The sequence below is a fragment of the Taurulus bubalis genome, assembly GCF_910589615.1.
Source record: "Taurulus bubalis genome assembly, chromosome: 6".
NCBI classification, from domain to species: domain Eukaryota; kingdom Metazoa; phylum Chordata; class Actinopteri; order Perciformes; family Cottidae; genus Taurulus; species Taurulus bubalis.
Genome location: NC_136594.1, coordinates 4,485,403 through 4,502,705, shown reverse-complemented (window position 1 = coordinate 4,502,705; position 17,303 = coordinate 4,485,403). Strand labels below are relative to the sequence as shown.

General features: G+C 44.2%; 2 protein-coding genes across 2 annotated transcripts; both read left to right on the top strand.

The window, feature by feature from the left end:
- Positions 1-4,775: 4,775 nt before the first annotated feature.
- Positions 4,776-14,859, top strand: LOC306738099 (uncharacterized protein; the record flags this gene model as incomplete). The annotated part of the gene is made up of 2 exons (XM_079219928.1): positions 4,776-6,423; positions 13,205-14,859. 2 exons carry the CDS (start codon positions 4,776-4,778, stop codon positions 14,857-14,859), a joined length of 3,303 nt encoding a protein of 1,100 aa, XP_079076054.1.
- On the top strand, positions 9,197-12,406 carry LOC306737868 (E3 ubiquitin-protein ligase TRIM21-like). The gene is made up of 2 exons (XM_079219671.1): positions 9,197-9,304; positions 9,860-12,406. The coding sequence occupies exon 2, from the start codon at positions 9,862-9,864 to the stop codon at positions 11,503-11,505; it is 1,644 nt and encodes a 547-aa protein (XP_079075797.1). The 5' UTR covers positions 9,197-9,304; positions 9,860-9,861; the 3' UTR covers positions 11,506-12,406.
- Positions 14,860-17,303: the final 2,444 nt, after the last annotated feature.

Sequence of the window (17,303 nt, the reverse complement as noted above, 5' to 3'; positions counted from 1 at the left end):
CCGCTAGGAGACTGAACTCTCGGCAAGCCAGATGGTCTCTGTTTTTTACCCGGTTTAACTTTTCCCTCTGTTACCGGCCCGTAACGTCAAGCCGGACGCCCTGTCACGCCAGTTTGTGGACAAGGGGGATTCCACCCGTTGCACTGACAAGATCCTGTCTGCCCCTGTTCTGGTTGCCTCTATCACCTGGGAGGTAGAGGAGAGAGTCAAGGCTGCCCTGGAGGCCCAGCCCGGGCCGAGCTCCTGTCCCCCTGACCGCCTGTTCGTTCCCCAGACCCTGAGGTCCGAGGTCCTCCATTGGGCCCATAGCTCCAAGCTCACTTGCCATCCTGGGAGCCAGCGTATTAAGGATGCCTTGCAGCAGAGGTTCTGGTGGGCTACTCTGGAGAAGGACACCCGGGAATTCGTCAACGCCTGCCCTGTCTGCAACCGGCACAAACCTTCCCACCAGGCTCCCGCTGGTTTCCTGCAACCTCTGTCTGTGCCTCATCGGCCCTGGTCTCACATCTCCCTGGACTTTATAACCAGTCTCCCGCTGTCCAACAAGCCATCCTAACGGTGGTAGATCGGTTCAGCAAGATGGCCCACTTTGTCCCCCTGCCCAAGCTCCCCTCGGCCAAGGAGACTGCTGAACTGGTTCTGCTGCATGTCTTCCGGCTTCACGGTCTTCCCACGGATGTAGTCTCCGACCGGGGTCCTCAGTTCACGTCAGTCTTCTGGAGGGAGTTCTGCACGCTAATCGGGGCCACAGCCAGCCTGTCATCGGGATTCCACCCACAGTCTAATGGCCAGACTGAGCGCAAGAACCAGGAGATGGAGACAGCTCTACGGTGCTTGGTCTCCGAAACTCCAGCATCCTGGTCCCAGCAGCTCCTGTGGGTGGAGTATGCTCACAACACCCTGACCAGCTCTGCCACTGGAATGTCCCCGTTCCACTGTGCCTACGAGTTTCAACCTCCATTTTCTCAGCCCTGGAGAAGGAGGTTTCCTGCCCCTCGGTCCAGGCTTTCGTCCACCGCTACCACCGTATCTGGGCCAAGGCCAGAGTTGCGCTCCTCAGCTCAGCCAACCGTTACTCCGCAGCGGCCAAAAGGCGCCGCTCCAAGGCCCCCACCTACCAGGTTGGCCAGAAGGTGTGGCTGTCGACCAGGGACCTACCCTTGCGAGTGGAGGCAAAGAAGTTGGCACCCAGGTTCATCGGACCATTCGAGGTCCTGAAGGTCATCAATCCTGCAGCGATGAGGCTCAAGCTGCCCCGGGCCATGCGGGTCCATCCGTCATTCCGCATCTCCAGAGTCAAGCCGGTTTGGGAGTGTCCACTGGTCCCTGCAGTACAGCCTCCACCGCCACCGCGGTTCATCGATGGAGGTCTTACCTACACGGTTCGTCGCCTACTTTGTTCCCGCCGTCGTGGGAGAGGGTTACAATACCTGGTGGACTGGGAGGGCTACGGCCCAGAGGAGAGATGCTGGGTCCCGGCCCGACACATTCTGGATGCCCCTCTCATAAGAGAGTTTCACTGCAGCCACCCTGACCAGCCCTCCAAGGGTCCTGTGCCCACGGGGGCTACCCAGCCGAACTCTGCTCCCTCTCTTCTGTCGGCAGCGTCAGACATCGAGGAGGAGCCGTCCTCCGACCAGGACAATTCACCCGCCGATGAGGAGAGGGCGGAGATGTCGGAGGAGTATTAGTCCTCCCTCAGATCCCCTTCGCCAGCGTGGCGATGGCTTTGGGACGTCAGGAGCCGTCCCTTAGAGGGGGGATTCTGTCGGTTCAGCGCCAAACTTTTCTTTAAGTTATTTTCTGCCTGTCTGTTTACTAACTGTCCTGTCATTTCAGATCCTGCTGCACGCCCCCCTCATCAGTCACTCCCTCCTCGTCAGCCCTCATTCCTTGCACCTGGTCCATCCCTGTCTCACCTGTGGCACATTCCCTCATTAGTCTTCACTACTTAGGTCCCCTCACTTGCACTTGTCCCCTGCCAGATTGTCTTGTGTTTTTGAACCTAGCTCTCCAGCGTTCCTTGTGTGTAACCTGTAGTTACCTGTTGAGTAAAGGAATCATATTCTGTACCTCTGCCTTCCTGAGTTGTGCTTTTGGGTTATTGGGCCGTTACATTGTGGGCTGTAACAACTTATTTATCCAACATTTTATCTTTGGATAATTGATGCAGATATGAAGCTTTGTGTGTTTTTATTGTACTTGGTGGGTTTTTAAGTTGTTATTGGGCTGAAAACTGAAACTAACGTTGGTGGAAGACAAGTTCACAGGGTTGATATTCGTGTGTGGATGGTGAACTGGGCGTTGCTTCACACAATGTGTGCAGAGAAGAGAGAAAAGCTGTCAAAGCATCCATGCAGTAAATGTTAAAGCTCCACCAGATGGAGCTCTGTAAGAGGGAGACTGTGACCACACACTGAAGCAGGAGGGAAGTCCTCGTATCCTCTGGCAGCACACAAGTGGCGTTTTGTTAGCTGTCTGCAGGATCAGAGTAGTCTGAGTATCAAGGAGACGCTTCCCCTCCAACTGTCTGTCCGTTCTTGTACCAGATGGAGAGGCGATCGGGCGCGTGACATGAGGCTAAACAGCTGAGCCCAGGTGGAGTCTGATCTCCTCACCTGCACCTGGAGGTCCGGATCTGTGAAGATGGGACAAACGTGCAAACACACAATAATGAACACAGAAGGTGAGCATTTGTAAAATAGTTTTTACCTGTGACGGATAACGTGACTCCAGCGGGGACTCGCTTGCTCTTGAACCTGAACTTGTACTCGGTGGAGTCGCTCTCTCAGCTCTGTGGTTCTCAGGGTGCAGGTGGACTCATCGCAGTAGAACTTCAGGCGGCCCGCGTACTGCGGGTCCGCTCTCCGGTCCACGGGTCCGTCGTCCTGAATCTCGGCGAACCACGTTACTCTCTCCACCGGGACGGGGCGTTGAGACGAGACCCAAGACCTGCTGCTCTGTGACGCTGTGCCGCAGAGAGTCACGACCACAGATTATATTTAAGTGGTTTCTCTTAGATCCACCTTGTGTGGCCTATGTTAGTTCTGATTTATCTTGAGGTTTTTGGTTTCTAGGTTTTTGGTTTCTAGGTTTTTGGTTTTCTGTTATGTTCCTTGTTTCATTCATTAAATTAGTCTGTTTCCTGTTTTTATTTTAAAAGGTACTCTCCTCATGTGTCGTGTTTTGGTTTCACTTCCTGCTTTGTAATGTATCTGCTAACAAGGTGTGTGTGTGTGTGTGTGTAAAACCTGATAAATTCTTCTTCTCCTGTGCCGTTGACCTTCCTCGCCATGAACACACACACTAGTTTATTTTTTTCTCAATCCCACACACACACCGTCCTGCTGCCACAACAACCCTGTCTCCTAAAAATGACGTTCCCCTAGAACTAATACGCATTCTCAATTACATTGACTGGAAACGTATTTGCACCTTCATTACGTTTGAGTTTGACGTATTACAAATACGTCGATAATCTTGTGTTTTTGTTTTCTTGCTTTCCCGCTGAATTTAAGCATATTTTAATTTCTAAACTCTGCGGAGGAAAAGAAAAGGGGCGGCAATAACAGCCGCCGTCGCGCCGGGTTCGTTCTTCTGAGTCGGGTTGTTTGGGAATGCAGCCCAAAGTGGGTGATGAACTCCATCTAGTACATTAAACGACTGCAATCAACTAAGCAGACACTCGGATCTCCCTCCGTAGTCAAATCTTAACTGTACTGGTCATACAGAAATGTTGTAATACGTCAAACACAAACGTACTGGTTGATAATATAAATCCTTATTTTCTGCAGATATTCTCCATTACTCTTCATGTCTATTAAAGTTCAGGTTAGCGAGATCAGTACAACACAGCTATGCAGCTGGAGTTGGTTGTGTCTATGAAATGTCCAGTTCTCAAGGGAAGTCAGTCACACGCCTGCGCACTTCAACACTCACACCTGGTTATCAGTATATTGACATTAGAGAAGCAGACTGGTCGTTGCACATTCCAGTCTTGTGAGAAAAGATGAGAACACGATTCTCCTCCTCTTAGACATGTTAGAGCCAATAGAAATGTTAGATGTTCATGACGGAAAACCGTGTATTAAAGAGCCGACTTTCCGGCTGTTCGGGGTGTTTTTGGACGGTCAACCTGCGTGTTGACTGGACGACTCCTTGCTATCGCGACCGCAGCATTTGTTACCTTACTTGTGATCAAGGAAAATAAATTCAGAGAACGAGAGAAGTTGTTTGACTGAGTTCTTCCGGACGCTACACCAGGCATCCAATAGGCGTCGCTTTGCGACGAGGGATTTTGTATCACTAAAATCATGTTCATACCCGAAGGAGGAAATAAAACCTCATAAACAAGCCGCAATAACCGGTTGAACAGCACCGGCAAGAGGAGCGCTTCCCCGTAAATGAAACTTAATGTTTGAGAGCGACAGCGGAGCTGCAGTCGAGAAAAGACTGTTTCTGTCTCAAGAAATATTGAACTGACTTTTTCAGTTCTTTCTCAACAACTGACTCAAATACTGGTGAGTGACAGCTGATCGTATTTACTGTGTTTCAATAACTAGCGTTAACACAAATTTTGCAGCTCTAAGCAAACAGGAAGTTACACTTCTGACACTGGTCAAATGGAAGCCTCACTTAAATGAACATTTATGTATAATTCAAAACAATGTTGTTGGTTTTTATATTGCAGTAATCATACTTTGAAATCATTTCATACAAATTTAAAATGACGAAGCATTTAGTCGCACTTTGACTTTTGTTCTCAGTGTGTAGATATGGCTGCTGCCAGCAATCTGCTGTCATCTGAAGATCAGTTTCTGTGCTCCATCTGTCTGGATGTGTTTACTGATCCAGTCAGCACACCATGTGGACACAACTTCAGCAAAAAGTGCATCACTAAACACTGGAATATCAGTGACAGTTGCCAGTGTCCCTTGTGTAATGAGGCTTTCATCTCAAGGCCTAAACTGCACGTCAACACTTTGTTGTCTGAGATGGTTTCTCAGTTCAGACAGTCAGCTCAACAGAAAGCCAGCAGCAGCAGCTCAGAGCAACAAGAGTCCAAACCAGGAGAAGTTCCCTGTGACGTCTGCACTGGAACCAAACTGAAGGCCCTGAAGTCCTGCCTGGTGTGTCTGGCCTCCTACTGTGAGACTCACCTGGAGCCTCATCTGACAGCTTCACGCCTGAAGAGACATCAGCTGATGGACCCTGTGGAGAACCTGGAAGGCAGGATGTGTACGAAGCACGATAAACCTCTGGAGCTGTTCTGTAAGACCGACCAGACATGTGTCTGCATGCTCTGCACTGTGTTAGACCACAAGATGCACGATGTTGTTCCTCTGAAAGAAGAATGTGAAGGAAAGAAGGTCGAGCTGGAGAAGACAGAGGCTGAAATTCAGGAGATGATCCAGAAAAGACGACTGAAGATTCAGGAGGTCAAACACATAGTGGAGCTCAGTGAGGAAGATGCAGACAGAGAGAAAGCAGAAGGTATTCAGGTCTTCACTGATCTGAAGGAGTCTGTTGAGAGAAAACTGAACGAGCTCATCAATACGATAGAAGAGAAGCAGAGAACAACAAAGAAACAGGCTGAAGACTCCATCAAAGAGCTGGAACAGGAAATCTCTGAGCTGATGAAGAAGAGCACTGAGGTGGAGAAGCTCTCCCTCTCTGAAGACCACCTCCACCTTCTCCAGAGCTTCCAGTCCCTAAACATCCACCTCCCACCACCCACCAAGGACTGGACAAAGGTCAGTGTTCCTCCAGCATCATATGAGGGGACTGTGAGGAGAGCTGTGTCTCAGCTGGAGGAGACTCTCAGTGAAAAGATGAAGAAGCTGTTTGAAGATGAGATGAAGAGGGTCCAGAAGTTTGCAGTGGATGTGACTCTTGATCCTGATACAGCTCATCCTCAACTCATCCTGTCTGATGACGGGAAACAAGTGAACCATGGTGATTTGAAGAAGAATCTCCCAGACAACCCAGAGAGATTTTCTTATTTTACGTTTGTCCTGGGAAAGCAGAGTTTCTCTTCAGGCAGATTTTACTTTGAGGTTCAAGTTAATGGAAAGATAAAATGGACTTTAGGAGTGGCCAGAGAGTCGATCAACAGAAAAGAAAACATCACAGTGAGTCCTGAAGATGGTTACTGGACTATAGGATTGATAAATGGAAATGAGTACAAAGCTCTTGATGACCCTTCAGTTGTTCTCTCCCTGAAGTCTGGGCCTCAGAAGGTGAGGGTGTTTGTGGACTGTGAGGAGGGTCTGGTCTCCTTCTATGACGTAGAAGCTGCAGCTCTTATCTACTCCTTTACTGGCTGCTCCTTCAAGGAGAAACTCTTCCCATTCTTCAGTCCTGGTCTTAATCGTGGTGGTAAAAACTCTGCACCTTTAATCATTTCTCCTGTAAATCAAACTGGCTGATTCTTTTTGTATGATCAGAAATTCCCTGAACAATAATGCATTACCAACAATACATATTCACATTGAAGTAGTCTTTATACGTCCAGTCTATGTATACACTAGACAGAAGTTTTAATACTACAATACTGACACAGCAGTCAATATTTGGACGGCAATGAATTAGAGACATAAAAACAAATCAAACAATTACACCAATTTTGAAATAAAGATACTTAATGTTATATTTGGTAATGAATCTACATATTTAGTGATAATATCTCATGTAAACTCTTTTTCATCCTAATATGATTTGTCAGTAATCATTTGTGTCACTCAAACAGCTTCAGGGTTAAAACATGAACATAAAAAGTATCTTTAAGTATGTGTCACTCTTATAAAGGTGGATTGTTTTCTACTGTAAGGCTTCTCAAAGAGACTTGAGAGCTCTGTCTGTTACGCTCAGCGATGCAAAGAGAAGTTGAAATTGCCTTCAGAATGTAAATTACTGGACAAAGGTTGTAATTGTACTGATTTATATATATTTTTGTTTTAAATTAAGATCTTACTTGTGGACTGTGGGTGTAACTCTGTTGATCTCTACAGATGTTAACAGGGAGGATGTCTTTCCTCAAATTATATTATGTTAAATTAAAGGAACAGTGTGTGACATATAGGGGGATTAATTAGCAGCAATGGATTATAATAATCATAACTCTGTTTTAATCAGTGTACAATCACCTCAAACTAAAACTCATAATGCTTTTGTTAGCTTAGAAAAGGCTATTTATATCTACTTCCGGAGCGGCTCGTCTTCCACATTCCGCCATCTTGCACCGTCATGTTTCTACAGCAGCCCAGAAGGGACATTGGCTCTGGAGAGAGACATTCGCCTTTTACATGATCTGAAGGTATGGATGCGTTCAGAAACCTGGTGATAAACTACCGGAGTATTGATAAGCCCCGACATTAGTACTCTTTAATGTTTTGGTGTTAAAATGTTTTGGGGTTAGTAAACAAGGAGGAAGGATTCACTCATTTGAAATCTGCAGACAGACGATGTGGCTTTAAGAGAGATTGCATAAATTATATTCTTTCAACATTTAGACTTTTTTTACTTTTTACCTATATTTCATTGAATTTCTATTTTGTCCTTTATTTGATATTTATATATTATTATATTTATTTAATGTTTTACATAAACATCTTTTGATGGTTGTTCTGTCTGTGTATTAATACCATAATTATGAAATAACATTGGTTCAAAAACAGATGCTGAAAAGTGAATGCAAACTCGTTTTGTAATGAATGAAATGACTCTGCTGTAAAATCATGTTCAGAAGAAGAAACTGTTTGTTGAAGTTTTTATTTTATAACTGCAGTCTTGTCCATAAAGTCCCCAAAGTTGTGGTGTGCTTCCCTCCTGTGACCAGTAGATGTCAGCACAGCACACATCAGAGAGGAGCGTTTATGGGGGCAAATCAATGTTAAAATTAGAGAGCGCGAGTAAAAGTCCCTCTCGTGAAACTTTAACCTGCTCGCTCGCGTGTCTGCTACCTGCTCTCTCTCGAGTATGTTTTCTTTTTGACAGTAAGTGGGCGGACCCAGTCACTATCGTATCTCTACATCTAATTGATTACAATCCTTGGCTGAATATCACATACACATCCAGGAAGGGAGGGATGAACCCAGTCTACAGACACCGACAGCCAATATCCCAGAATGCATTTCGCTCCAGCAAACGGGGAACAAAGGCAGATTGGAAAACACAACTAAAAGTTGACGTTCTCTGAATACTACTATTGTTGAGTCACAACATTTTATTTTAGGATGTTTTCAGACGAGAAGTTAGTTGTCTAAGCATCAAATCTGTGGTCGGTTTGTCAAGAATCAGCCTACTTAAAAAGATACGGCGACAGGTTGAGGTCCTGCTCGCGGGACCGGTGAGCCCCGCCGGCACCGGGCGATCAGCGCGCTGCTGGTGTGGTGTTTTAGTGCCACGGTTTTGTTGGATTGTTTTGTCATGTTTTGTTATAACTCTAAGCTATTATATTGAGTAATAGGAAGCAGTGTTCTGATGTAAGTTTCTGGGGCTTTTATTGTGAAGGGAAAAACGATAGGATAGAGGAAATGTTGCAGTGAAGTGTGGAACGAGAATAAAAGTGGTTTCCGTCTTGTGCAAACTACGCAGCATCATGTTGTTGTTTTATTAATCAAGTGAAGTATAGGTGCAAGATAAACCCTCAGATACATAACTAAATGTGACTGGTTCTTGTTGATGTGAACTACATGCATTGTCCGTTTATGACGCAACATCCCTTCATGCGCGTATTTATGAAAACAATATCAGACGGCACTGAAGGCCTAGGTCGAAAATGCACAGCCCGCTACTGAAAACACTGTTTGTGGTGCACACGTTCAGGACGACCGCTCATGTTGAGCGAGGGCAAATTAAGTGTTGGGGGTCCATTAAATAGTCCAACAATGAGCATACTATATTTCATGGACTTGTCCTGGACCGTAGAACTGAAACAAAAATATTGTTATTTCTCTGCCACTTCTCACAAGGTACCTGCTTCCCCTTAAAACATATATATTCAAAAATAAGTGAGGTACAGTATGTTCACCTCATGTTAAGCCACCAGGTAACACCCTTGCATGTCATTCAAATCGTGTCTAAACATGAAAAAAAAAAAATCACCAACAGATGATGCTTCAATAAAAGGCGGAGCAACACTGGAGAGGAGAGCTCCTACGTCACACTCCAGAAACGAGAGTTAAGAGTCAGAGTGGCAGAAACACTGCAGTCGAGACAAGTCTCTGCTTTTCTCTCAAAGACAATTCAAAGTGACTTCATCAGGTTTTCCTCAACAACACAACAGAGTCTCTTCCAAACACTGGTGAGTACATCTGATCATATTTACACCTTTAATCACCAGGATTAACACTAAACTTTACCTTTACTCAGGCAGGAAGTTCCTCTCTGATCACTTCATACCTGATGAATTATTAACAATATAACTATGGCTGTCTGTCCAAAGTCCACTACACAGAAACTCACTTTAACAGCTTTAAAGTGTCTCAGGAGGACTTTAGTAACTTGTAACTGAATCTCTGTGGTTTTAAGTTTAGTCTCACTCCGACTTTCCTGCTATTGTTACTGTTCATTGATCACTTCCTGTATTTCCTCTGGCTGTTTCACAATAAAGGTTTTGCACCGGTGAACCAGCGGGAGGCTTTTGTTGTGAAGCAGCTTAATTACATTCTCTATGTTTGTCATCACGTGAGCAGAGCTTTGTTGTCAGTGCTGTTCTTCAATAAAAAGTGGTCTACACAACAGGAAGTGGACATATTGTGCTGTTTTTAGTTTTTTTATACTTAAAGAACAGTATTCACACATAAACATGAAACTATTTTGAATAAAATATTCTTCTTTTCTTCCCCAATGTGTGTAGATATGGCTGCTGCAAACTATCTGCCATCTGAAGATCAGTTTCTGTGCTCCATCTGTCTGGATGTGTTCACTGATCCAGTCAGCACACCATGTGGACACAACTTCTGCAAAAACTGCATCACTGAACACTGGAATATCAGTGACAGGTGCCAGTGTCCTTTGTGTAATGAGGCTTTTACCACAAGACCAGATTTGAGGATCAACACTTTCATCTCCGAGATGGTTTCTCAGTTCAGACAGTCGGCTCAACAGAAAGCCAGCAGCAGCAGCTCAGAGCAACAAGAGTCCAAACCAGGAGAAGTTCCCTGTGACGTCTGCACTGGAACCAAACTGAAGGCCCTGAAGTCCTGCCTGGTGTGTCTGGTCTCCTACTGTGAGACTCACCTGGAGCCTCATCTGACAGCTTCACGCCTGAAGAGACATCAGCTGATGGACCCTGTGGAGAACCTGGAAGGCAGGATGTGTACGAAGCACGATAAACTTCTGGAGCTGTTCTGTAAGACCGACCAGACATGTGTCTGCATGCTCTGCACTGTGTTAGACCACAAGATGCACAATGTTGTTCCTCTGAAAGAAGAATATGAAGGAAAGAAGGTCGAGCTGGAGAAGACAGAGGCTGAAATTCAGGAGATGATCCAGAAGAGACGACTGAAGATTCAGGAGGTCAAACACATAGTGGAGCTCAGTGAGGAAGATGCAGACAGAGAGAAAACAGAAGGTGTTCAGGTCTTCACTGATCTGAAGGAGTCTGTTGAGAGAAAACTGAACGAGCTCATCAATACGATAGAAGAGAAGCAGAGAACAACAAAGAAACAGGCTGAAGACTCCATCAAAGAGCTGGAACAGGAAATCTCTGAGCTGATGAAGAGGAGCACTGAGGTGGAGAAGCTCTCTCTCTCTGAAGACCACCTCCACCTTCTCCAGAGCTTCCAGTCCCTAAACATCCACCTCCCACCACCCACCAAGGACTGGACAAAGGTCAGTGTTCCTCCAGCATCATATGAGGGGACTGTGAGGAGAGCTGTGTCTCAGCTGGAGGAGACTCTCAGTGAAAAGATGAAGACGCTGGTTGCTGAAGCGGAGCTGAAGAGGGTCCAGAAGTTTGCAGTGGATGTGACTCTTGATCCTGATACAGCTCATCCTCAACTCGTCCTGTCTGATGACGGGAAACAAGTACGTACTGGTGATGTGAGGAAGAATCTCCCAAACAACCCAGAGAGATTTACCTACTATATATTTGTCCTGGGAAAGCAGAGTTTCTCTTCAGGCAGATTTTACTTTGAGATTCAGGTTAAAGTAAAGCCTGACTGGGATTTAGGAGTGGCCAGAAAGTCAATCAACAGGAGGGGATCAGTCAGACTGAGACCTCAGAATGGTTACTGGACTATATGGTTGAGAAATGGAAATGAGTACAAAGCTTATGATGACCCTCCAGTTGTTCTCTCCCTGAAGTCTCAGCCTCAGAAGGTGGGGGTGTTTGTGGACTATGAGGAGGGTCTGGTCTCCTTCTATGACGTAGAAGCTGCAGCTCTTATCTACTCCTTTACTGGCTGCTCCTTCAAGGAGAAACTCTTCCCATTCTTCTGTCCTCATCGTCATCACAGTGTTAGATTCTCCACCCCTCTGATCATCACTCCTGTGAATTAAACTGGCTCATCTTTTTCATGATCAGAAATTCCCTGAACAATAATGCATTACCAGCAATACGTATTCACATTAAAGTAGTCTTTTTACATCCAGTGTACTTATACACTAGACAAAGTTTCAATACTACAATACTGACACAGCAGTCAATATTTGGACAGCAATGAATTAGAGACATAAAAACAAATCAAACAATGACATACATTTTGAAATAAAAATACTTAAGGTCATTTATGGTATCGAATGTACATATTTAGTGATAATATCTCATGTAAACTCTTTTTCATCTGAATATGATTTGTCAGTAATCATTTGTGTCACTCAAACAGCTTCAGGATTAAAACATGAACATAAAAAGTATCTTTAAGTATGTGTCACTCTTATAAAGGTGGATTGTTTTCTACTGTGAGGCTTCTTAAAGAGACCTGAGAGCTCTGTCTGTTACGCTCAGCGATGCAGAGAGAAGTTGAAATTGCCTTCAGAATGTAAATTACTGGACAAAGGTTGTAATTGTACTGATTTATATTTGTTTTAAATTAAGATCTTACTTGTGGACTGTGGGTGTAACTCTGTTGATCTCTACAGCTGTTAACAGGGAGGATGACTTTCCTCTAATTATATTATGTTAAAGAAACAGTGTGACATTTAGGGGGATTAATTAGCAGCAATGTAATCTAACATTCATAACTATGTTTTAATCAGTGTATAATCAGCTCAAACTAAGACTCATAGTGTTTTTGTTAGCTTAGAAAAAGCTATTTATATCTACTTCTGGAGCGGCTCGTCTTCTACATTCCGCCATCTTGCTCCGCCATGTTTCTACAGGAGCCCAGAAGGGACATTGGCTCTGGAGAGAGACATTCGCCTTTTACATGATCTGAAATAACATTGGTTCAAAAACAGATGCTGTAAAGTGAATGAAAACTCGTTTTGTAATGAATGAAATGACTCTGCTGTAAAGTATCACTGCAGTAAAATCATGTGCAGAAGAAGAAACTGTTTGTTGAAGTTTTTATTTTATAACTGCAGTCTTGTCCATACAATCCCCAAAGTTGTGTTGTGCTTCCCTCCTGTGACCAGTAGATGTCAGCACAGACTCATCAGAGAGGAGCGTTTGTTAAAGGCTTGAACAGACTGCACACTATTCAACTTCCTCCTTTGATTCACAACACATATTGGTAAGAAGTAAGTATAACATGAGGAGGTTAGAGCTTTACAGTGAGCTGAGCTGTGACTGCCAGTAAGATTGTTGCAGAGCTGCATTGGACTGTGAAGTGACACAAACAGTCTGAACCTGGAGGAGGAAACACGACCTCCCAAACAGAGCTGTTGAAGAGGCGGGGCTTCTACGTCATTTTCCTGAAGTGAAACTTAATGTTTGTCAGATCAACAGTCGAGACAAGTCTCTGTTTTTCTGTTGAAAGAAATATTACACTTTGCTTGTCTGGATTTTCTCCACAGCTGACCCAAATACTGGTGAGTGACACCTGATGATATTTACTGTGTTTCAATAACTTAAAACAAAACTCACAGCTATATCAAACAGGAAGTTACACTCTTTTTATTTCATTATGACACATGGTCAGATGGCCTTAAGTGAAGATTTATTAGAAGGAAAGTCAAATTAAACTAAAACACTAATGATTAATTATGCATTTAAATCGTTTTTAGTCACACTTTGACTTTTGTTCCCAGTGTATAGATATGGCTGCTGCCAGCAATCTGCTGTCTGAAGATCAGTTTCTGTGCTACGTCTGTCTGGATGTGTTCACTGATCCAGTCAGCACACCATGTGGACACAACTTCTGCAAAAACTGCATCACTGAACACTGGGATGTCAGTGACAGGTGCCAGTGTCCCTTGTGTAATGAGGTTTTCACCACAAGACCGGATATGAAGGTCAACACCTTCATCTCTCAGATGGTTTCTCAGTTCAGACAGTCGGCTCAACAGAAAGCCAGCAGCAGCAGCTCAGAGCAACAAGAGTCCAAACCAGGAGAAGTTCCCTGTGACGTCTGCACTGGAACCAAACTGAAGGCCCTGAAGTCCTGCCTGGTGTGTCTGGCCTCCTACTGTGAGACTCACCTGGAGCCTCATCTGACAGCTTCACGCCTGAAGAGACATCAGGTGATCGACCCTGTGGAGAACCTGGAAGGCAGGATGTGTACGAAGCACGATAAACCTCTGGAGCTGTTCTGTCAGACCGACCAGACATGTGTCTGCATGCTCTGCACTGTGTTAGACCACAAGATGCACAATGTTGTTCCTCTGAAAGAAGAATGCGAAGGAAAGAAGGTCGAGCTGGAGAACACAGAGGCTGAAATTCAGGAGATGATTCAGAAGAGACGACTGAAGATTCAGGAGGTCAAACACATAGTGGAGCTCAGTGAGGAAGATGCAGACAGAGAGAAAGCAGAAGGTATTCAGGTCTTCACTGATCTGAAGGAGTCTGTTGAGAGAAAACTGAACGAGCTCATCAATACGATAGAAGAGAAGCAGAGAACAACAAAGAAACAGGCTGAAGACTCCATCAAAGAGCTGGAACAGGAAATCTCTGAGCTGATGAAGAGGAGCACTGAGGTGGAGAAGCTTTTCCTCTCTGAAGACCACCTCCACCTTCTCCAGAGCTTCCAGTCCCTAAACATCCACCTCCCACCACCCACCAAGGACTGGACAAAGGTCAGTGTTCCTCCAGCATCATATGAGGGGACTGTGAGGAGAGCTGTGTCTCAACTGGAGGAGACACTTAGTAAAAAGATAAAGAAGCTGTTTGCTGAAGCTGAGCTGAAGACGGTCCAGAAGTTTGCAGTGGATGTGACTCTTGATCCTGATACAGCTCATCCTGACCTCATCTTGTCTGATGACGGGAAACAAGTACGTCTTGGTGATGTGTGGAAGAATCTCCCAAACAACCCAGAGAGATTTTCTTACTATATGTTTGTCCTGGGAAAGCAGAGTTTCTTTTCAGGCAGATTTTACTTTGAGGTTCAAGTTAAAAGAAAGACTAAATGGACTTTAGGAGTGGCCAGAGAGTCTGTCAACAGGAAGGGAAACTTCACACTGAGTCCTGAAGATGGTTACTGGACTATATGTTTGAGAAATGGAAACGAGTACAGCGCTCTTGATGCACCGTCAGTTGTTCTCTCCCTGAAGTCTCGGCCTCAGAAGGTGGGGGTGTTTGTGGACTATGAGGAGGGTCTGGTCTCCTTCTATGACGTAGAAGCTGCAGCTCTTATCTACTCTTTTACTGGCTGCTCCTTCAAGGAGAAACTCTTCACATTCTTCTGTCCTTGTCTTAATCGTGGTGGTAAAAACGTCACCCCTCTGATCATCACTCCTGTGAATTCAACTGCCTGATCTTTTTTACTGTAACGGGACCGGCCCTGACCTGGTCAGAACTTAGGGGGAGCGCCTACTCCTTACCCCAGACGTGTAAGGAGGGCCCGTTTTAGAACCCTGAGGTTTCCCGCTCAATTTGCTTTCGATTACAATTTATAGAGACAATGACGGATGTTAAAAACCCTATTCGTTCAGTTTCCCCGTGGCCTATCTATACTATTGAGCCAGAAATGTTGCCACTGAGCTGTTTTCTCTATTAGAAAAGGAAGATGAACTGTCGTACACACAGTGCAACCCAAACGATTACTTACATTTGTCTGGATCTGGAAACGAGGCAGGATCCTGCTGGATTGTGTTCCCTGGTCAATGGCCTCGGCCCGGTGTTACCTTCTTCGTCTCGAAAAACCTGGAAGTTATCTTATTCCATTAAACGGGAGTCCCCATTGAGTAGAGTTCTACACTCTTATTTGAGAGTATACATTTTATTTCAACAAGAGTTATTATACACAAAGTACCATAACTGAGTCTTTTTCTTTACTTGGAGAAATTCCCCTCAGTAGCTGAGAGTCAATTCACCAGTATCATATGTTTAAAAAGCTACAAAAGTCACATTGTAATTCATCAACCGTTTCTTTTTTGTCTTGGAGAAAATCCCCTCAGCGCTTAGAAGCAGTTACCAGTAATTATAAGTATAGGAAAATCTCTGTTTGATTTTTCAAACAGAGTGGTTCCTTCTCAGGGACAGAGCCCAAAAGGAACTAAAGGTGTGCGCAGTTATTGTATTGATAGGCAAATGCATGGGAAGATCTTTGTCGAGACATAGTGGGAGTAGCAGGTGCGTGTGATTACAGTCTGCTTTGACCATGGTCACACGCTCAATAGCGTGTTTGTGGTTACAACTGCAAAAGCTACTCCACGTCAGCTGATAAGCAGCAGGACCATATTTAGACCTGTTTTCCATCTACAACTAGATATCATCTACTATGACCATATATAAATGTCATAAAAATGTCACAAAAAATAGGAATGTACTACAGCGTATTAAGCATGATAGAAGACAATTTCACTCAAAAATAATTAGCATAATGCATCGTGATAAAAGATAATTTCACTCAAAACAATTTAGCTATAATCAATAAAGAGAAAATGAAAAGAATTTTGAAAAGAAAAGAAAATAACTCGTATTTTACATAACCCAATCCTCAACATTACGATCAGAAATTCCCTGAACAATAATGCATTTCCAACAATACATATTCATATTAAAGTAGTCTTCATACGTCCGGTGTATTTATACACCAGACAACGTTGTAATACTACAATACTGACACAGCGGTCAATATTTGGATGCCAATGAATTAGAGACATAAAAACAAATCAAACAATTACATCAATCTTGAAATAAAAATACTTAAGGTCATATATGGTAATGAATGTACATATTTAGTGATAATATCTCATGTAAACTCTTTTTCATCTGAATATGATTTGTCTTTTATATCACTCAAACAGCTTCCAGGTTAAAACATGAGCATAAAAAGTATCTTTATGTGTGTGTCACTGTGGCTTTGTTTTCTACTGTAAGGCTTCTTAAAGAGACCTGAGAGCTCTGTCTGTTACGCTTAGCGATGCAGAGAGAAGTTGAAATTGCCTTCAGAATGTAAATTACTGGACAAAGGTTGCATCTGTACCGATTTATAATTGTTTTAGTTTTAAATTAAGATCTTACTTACTTGTGGACTGTGGGTGTAACTCTGTTGATCTCTACAGATATTAACAGGGAGGATGTCTTTCCTCAAATACTATTATGTTAAAGGAACAATGTGTGACATTTAGGGGGAATAATTAGCAGCAATGGAATATAATATTCATAACTCTGTTTTAATCAGTGTATAATCACCTCAAACTGAGAATCGTAATGTTTTTGTTAGCTTAGAAAAAGCCATTTACCGTAAAAGTCAGGTTATAAGCCGCTACTACCTTCGGTGGTTGTCCCCGCTAGCTCCTCGCTGTAGCCAGCTAGCGCTGCTGCTAGCTCCCCGCTAGCTACCCGCTAGCTCCACGACCAGCCCCAGCTCGACGCCAGACTCGGGCAGCGGCAGCAGCAGCGCTAGCTGGTTACTGCGGGGACAACCACCGAAGGTAGTAGCGGCTTATAACCCGACTTTTACAGTATATCTACATTGTCTTCCACATTCCGCCATCTTGCACCGCCATGTTTCTACGGCAGCCCAGAAGGGACACTGGCTCTGGAGAGAGACATTTGCCTTTTACATGATCTGAAGGTACGGATGCGTTCAGAAACCTGGTGATAAACTACCAGAGTATTGATAAGCCCCGACATTAGTACTCTTTAATCTTTTGGTGTTAAAATGTTTTGGTTTTAGTTAACAAGGAGGAAGGATTCACTCAGATAGCCACATCGTCTGTCTGCAGTTTAAATCTGCAGACAGACGATGTGG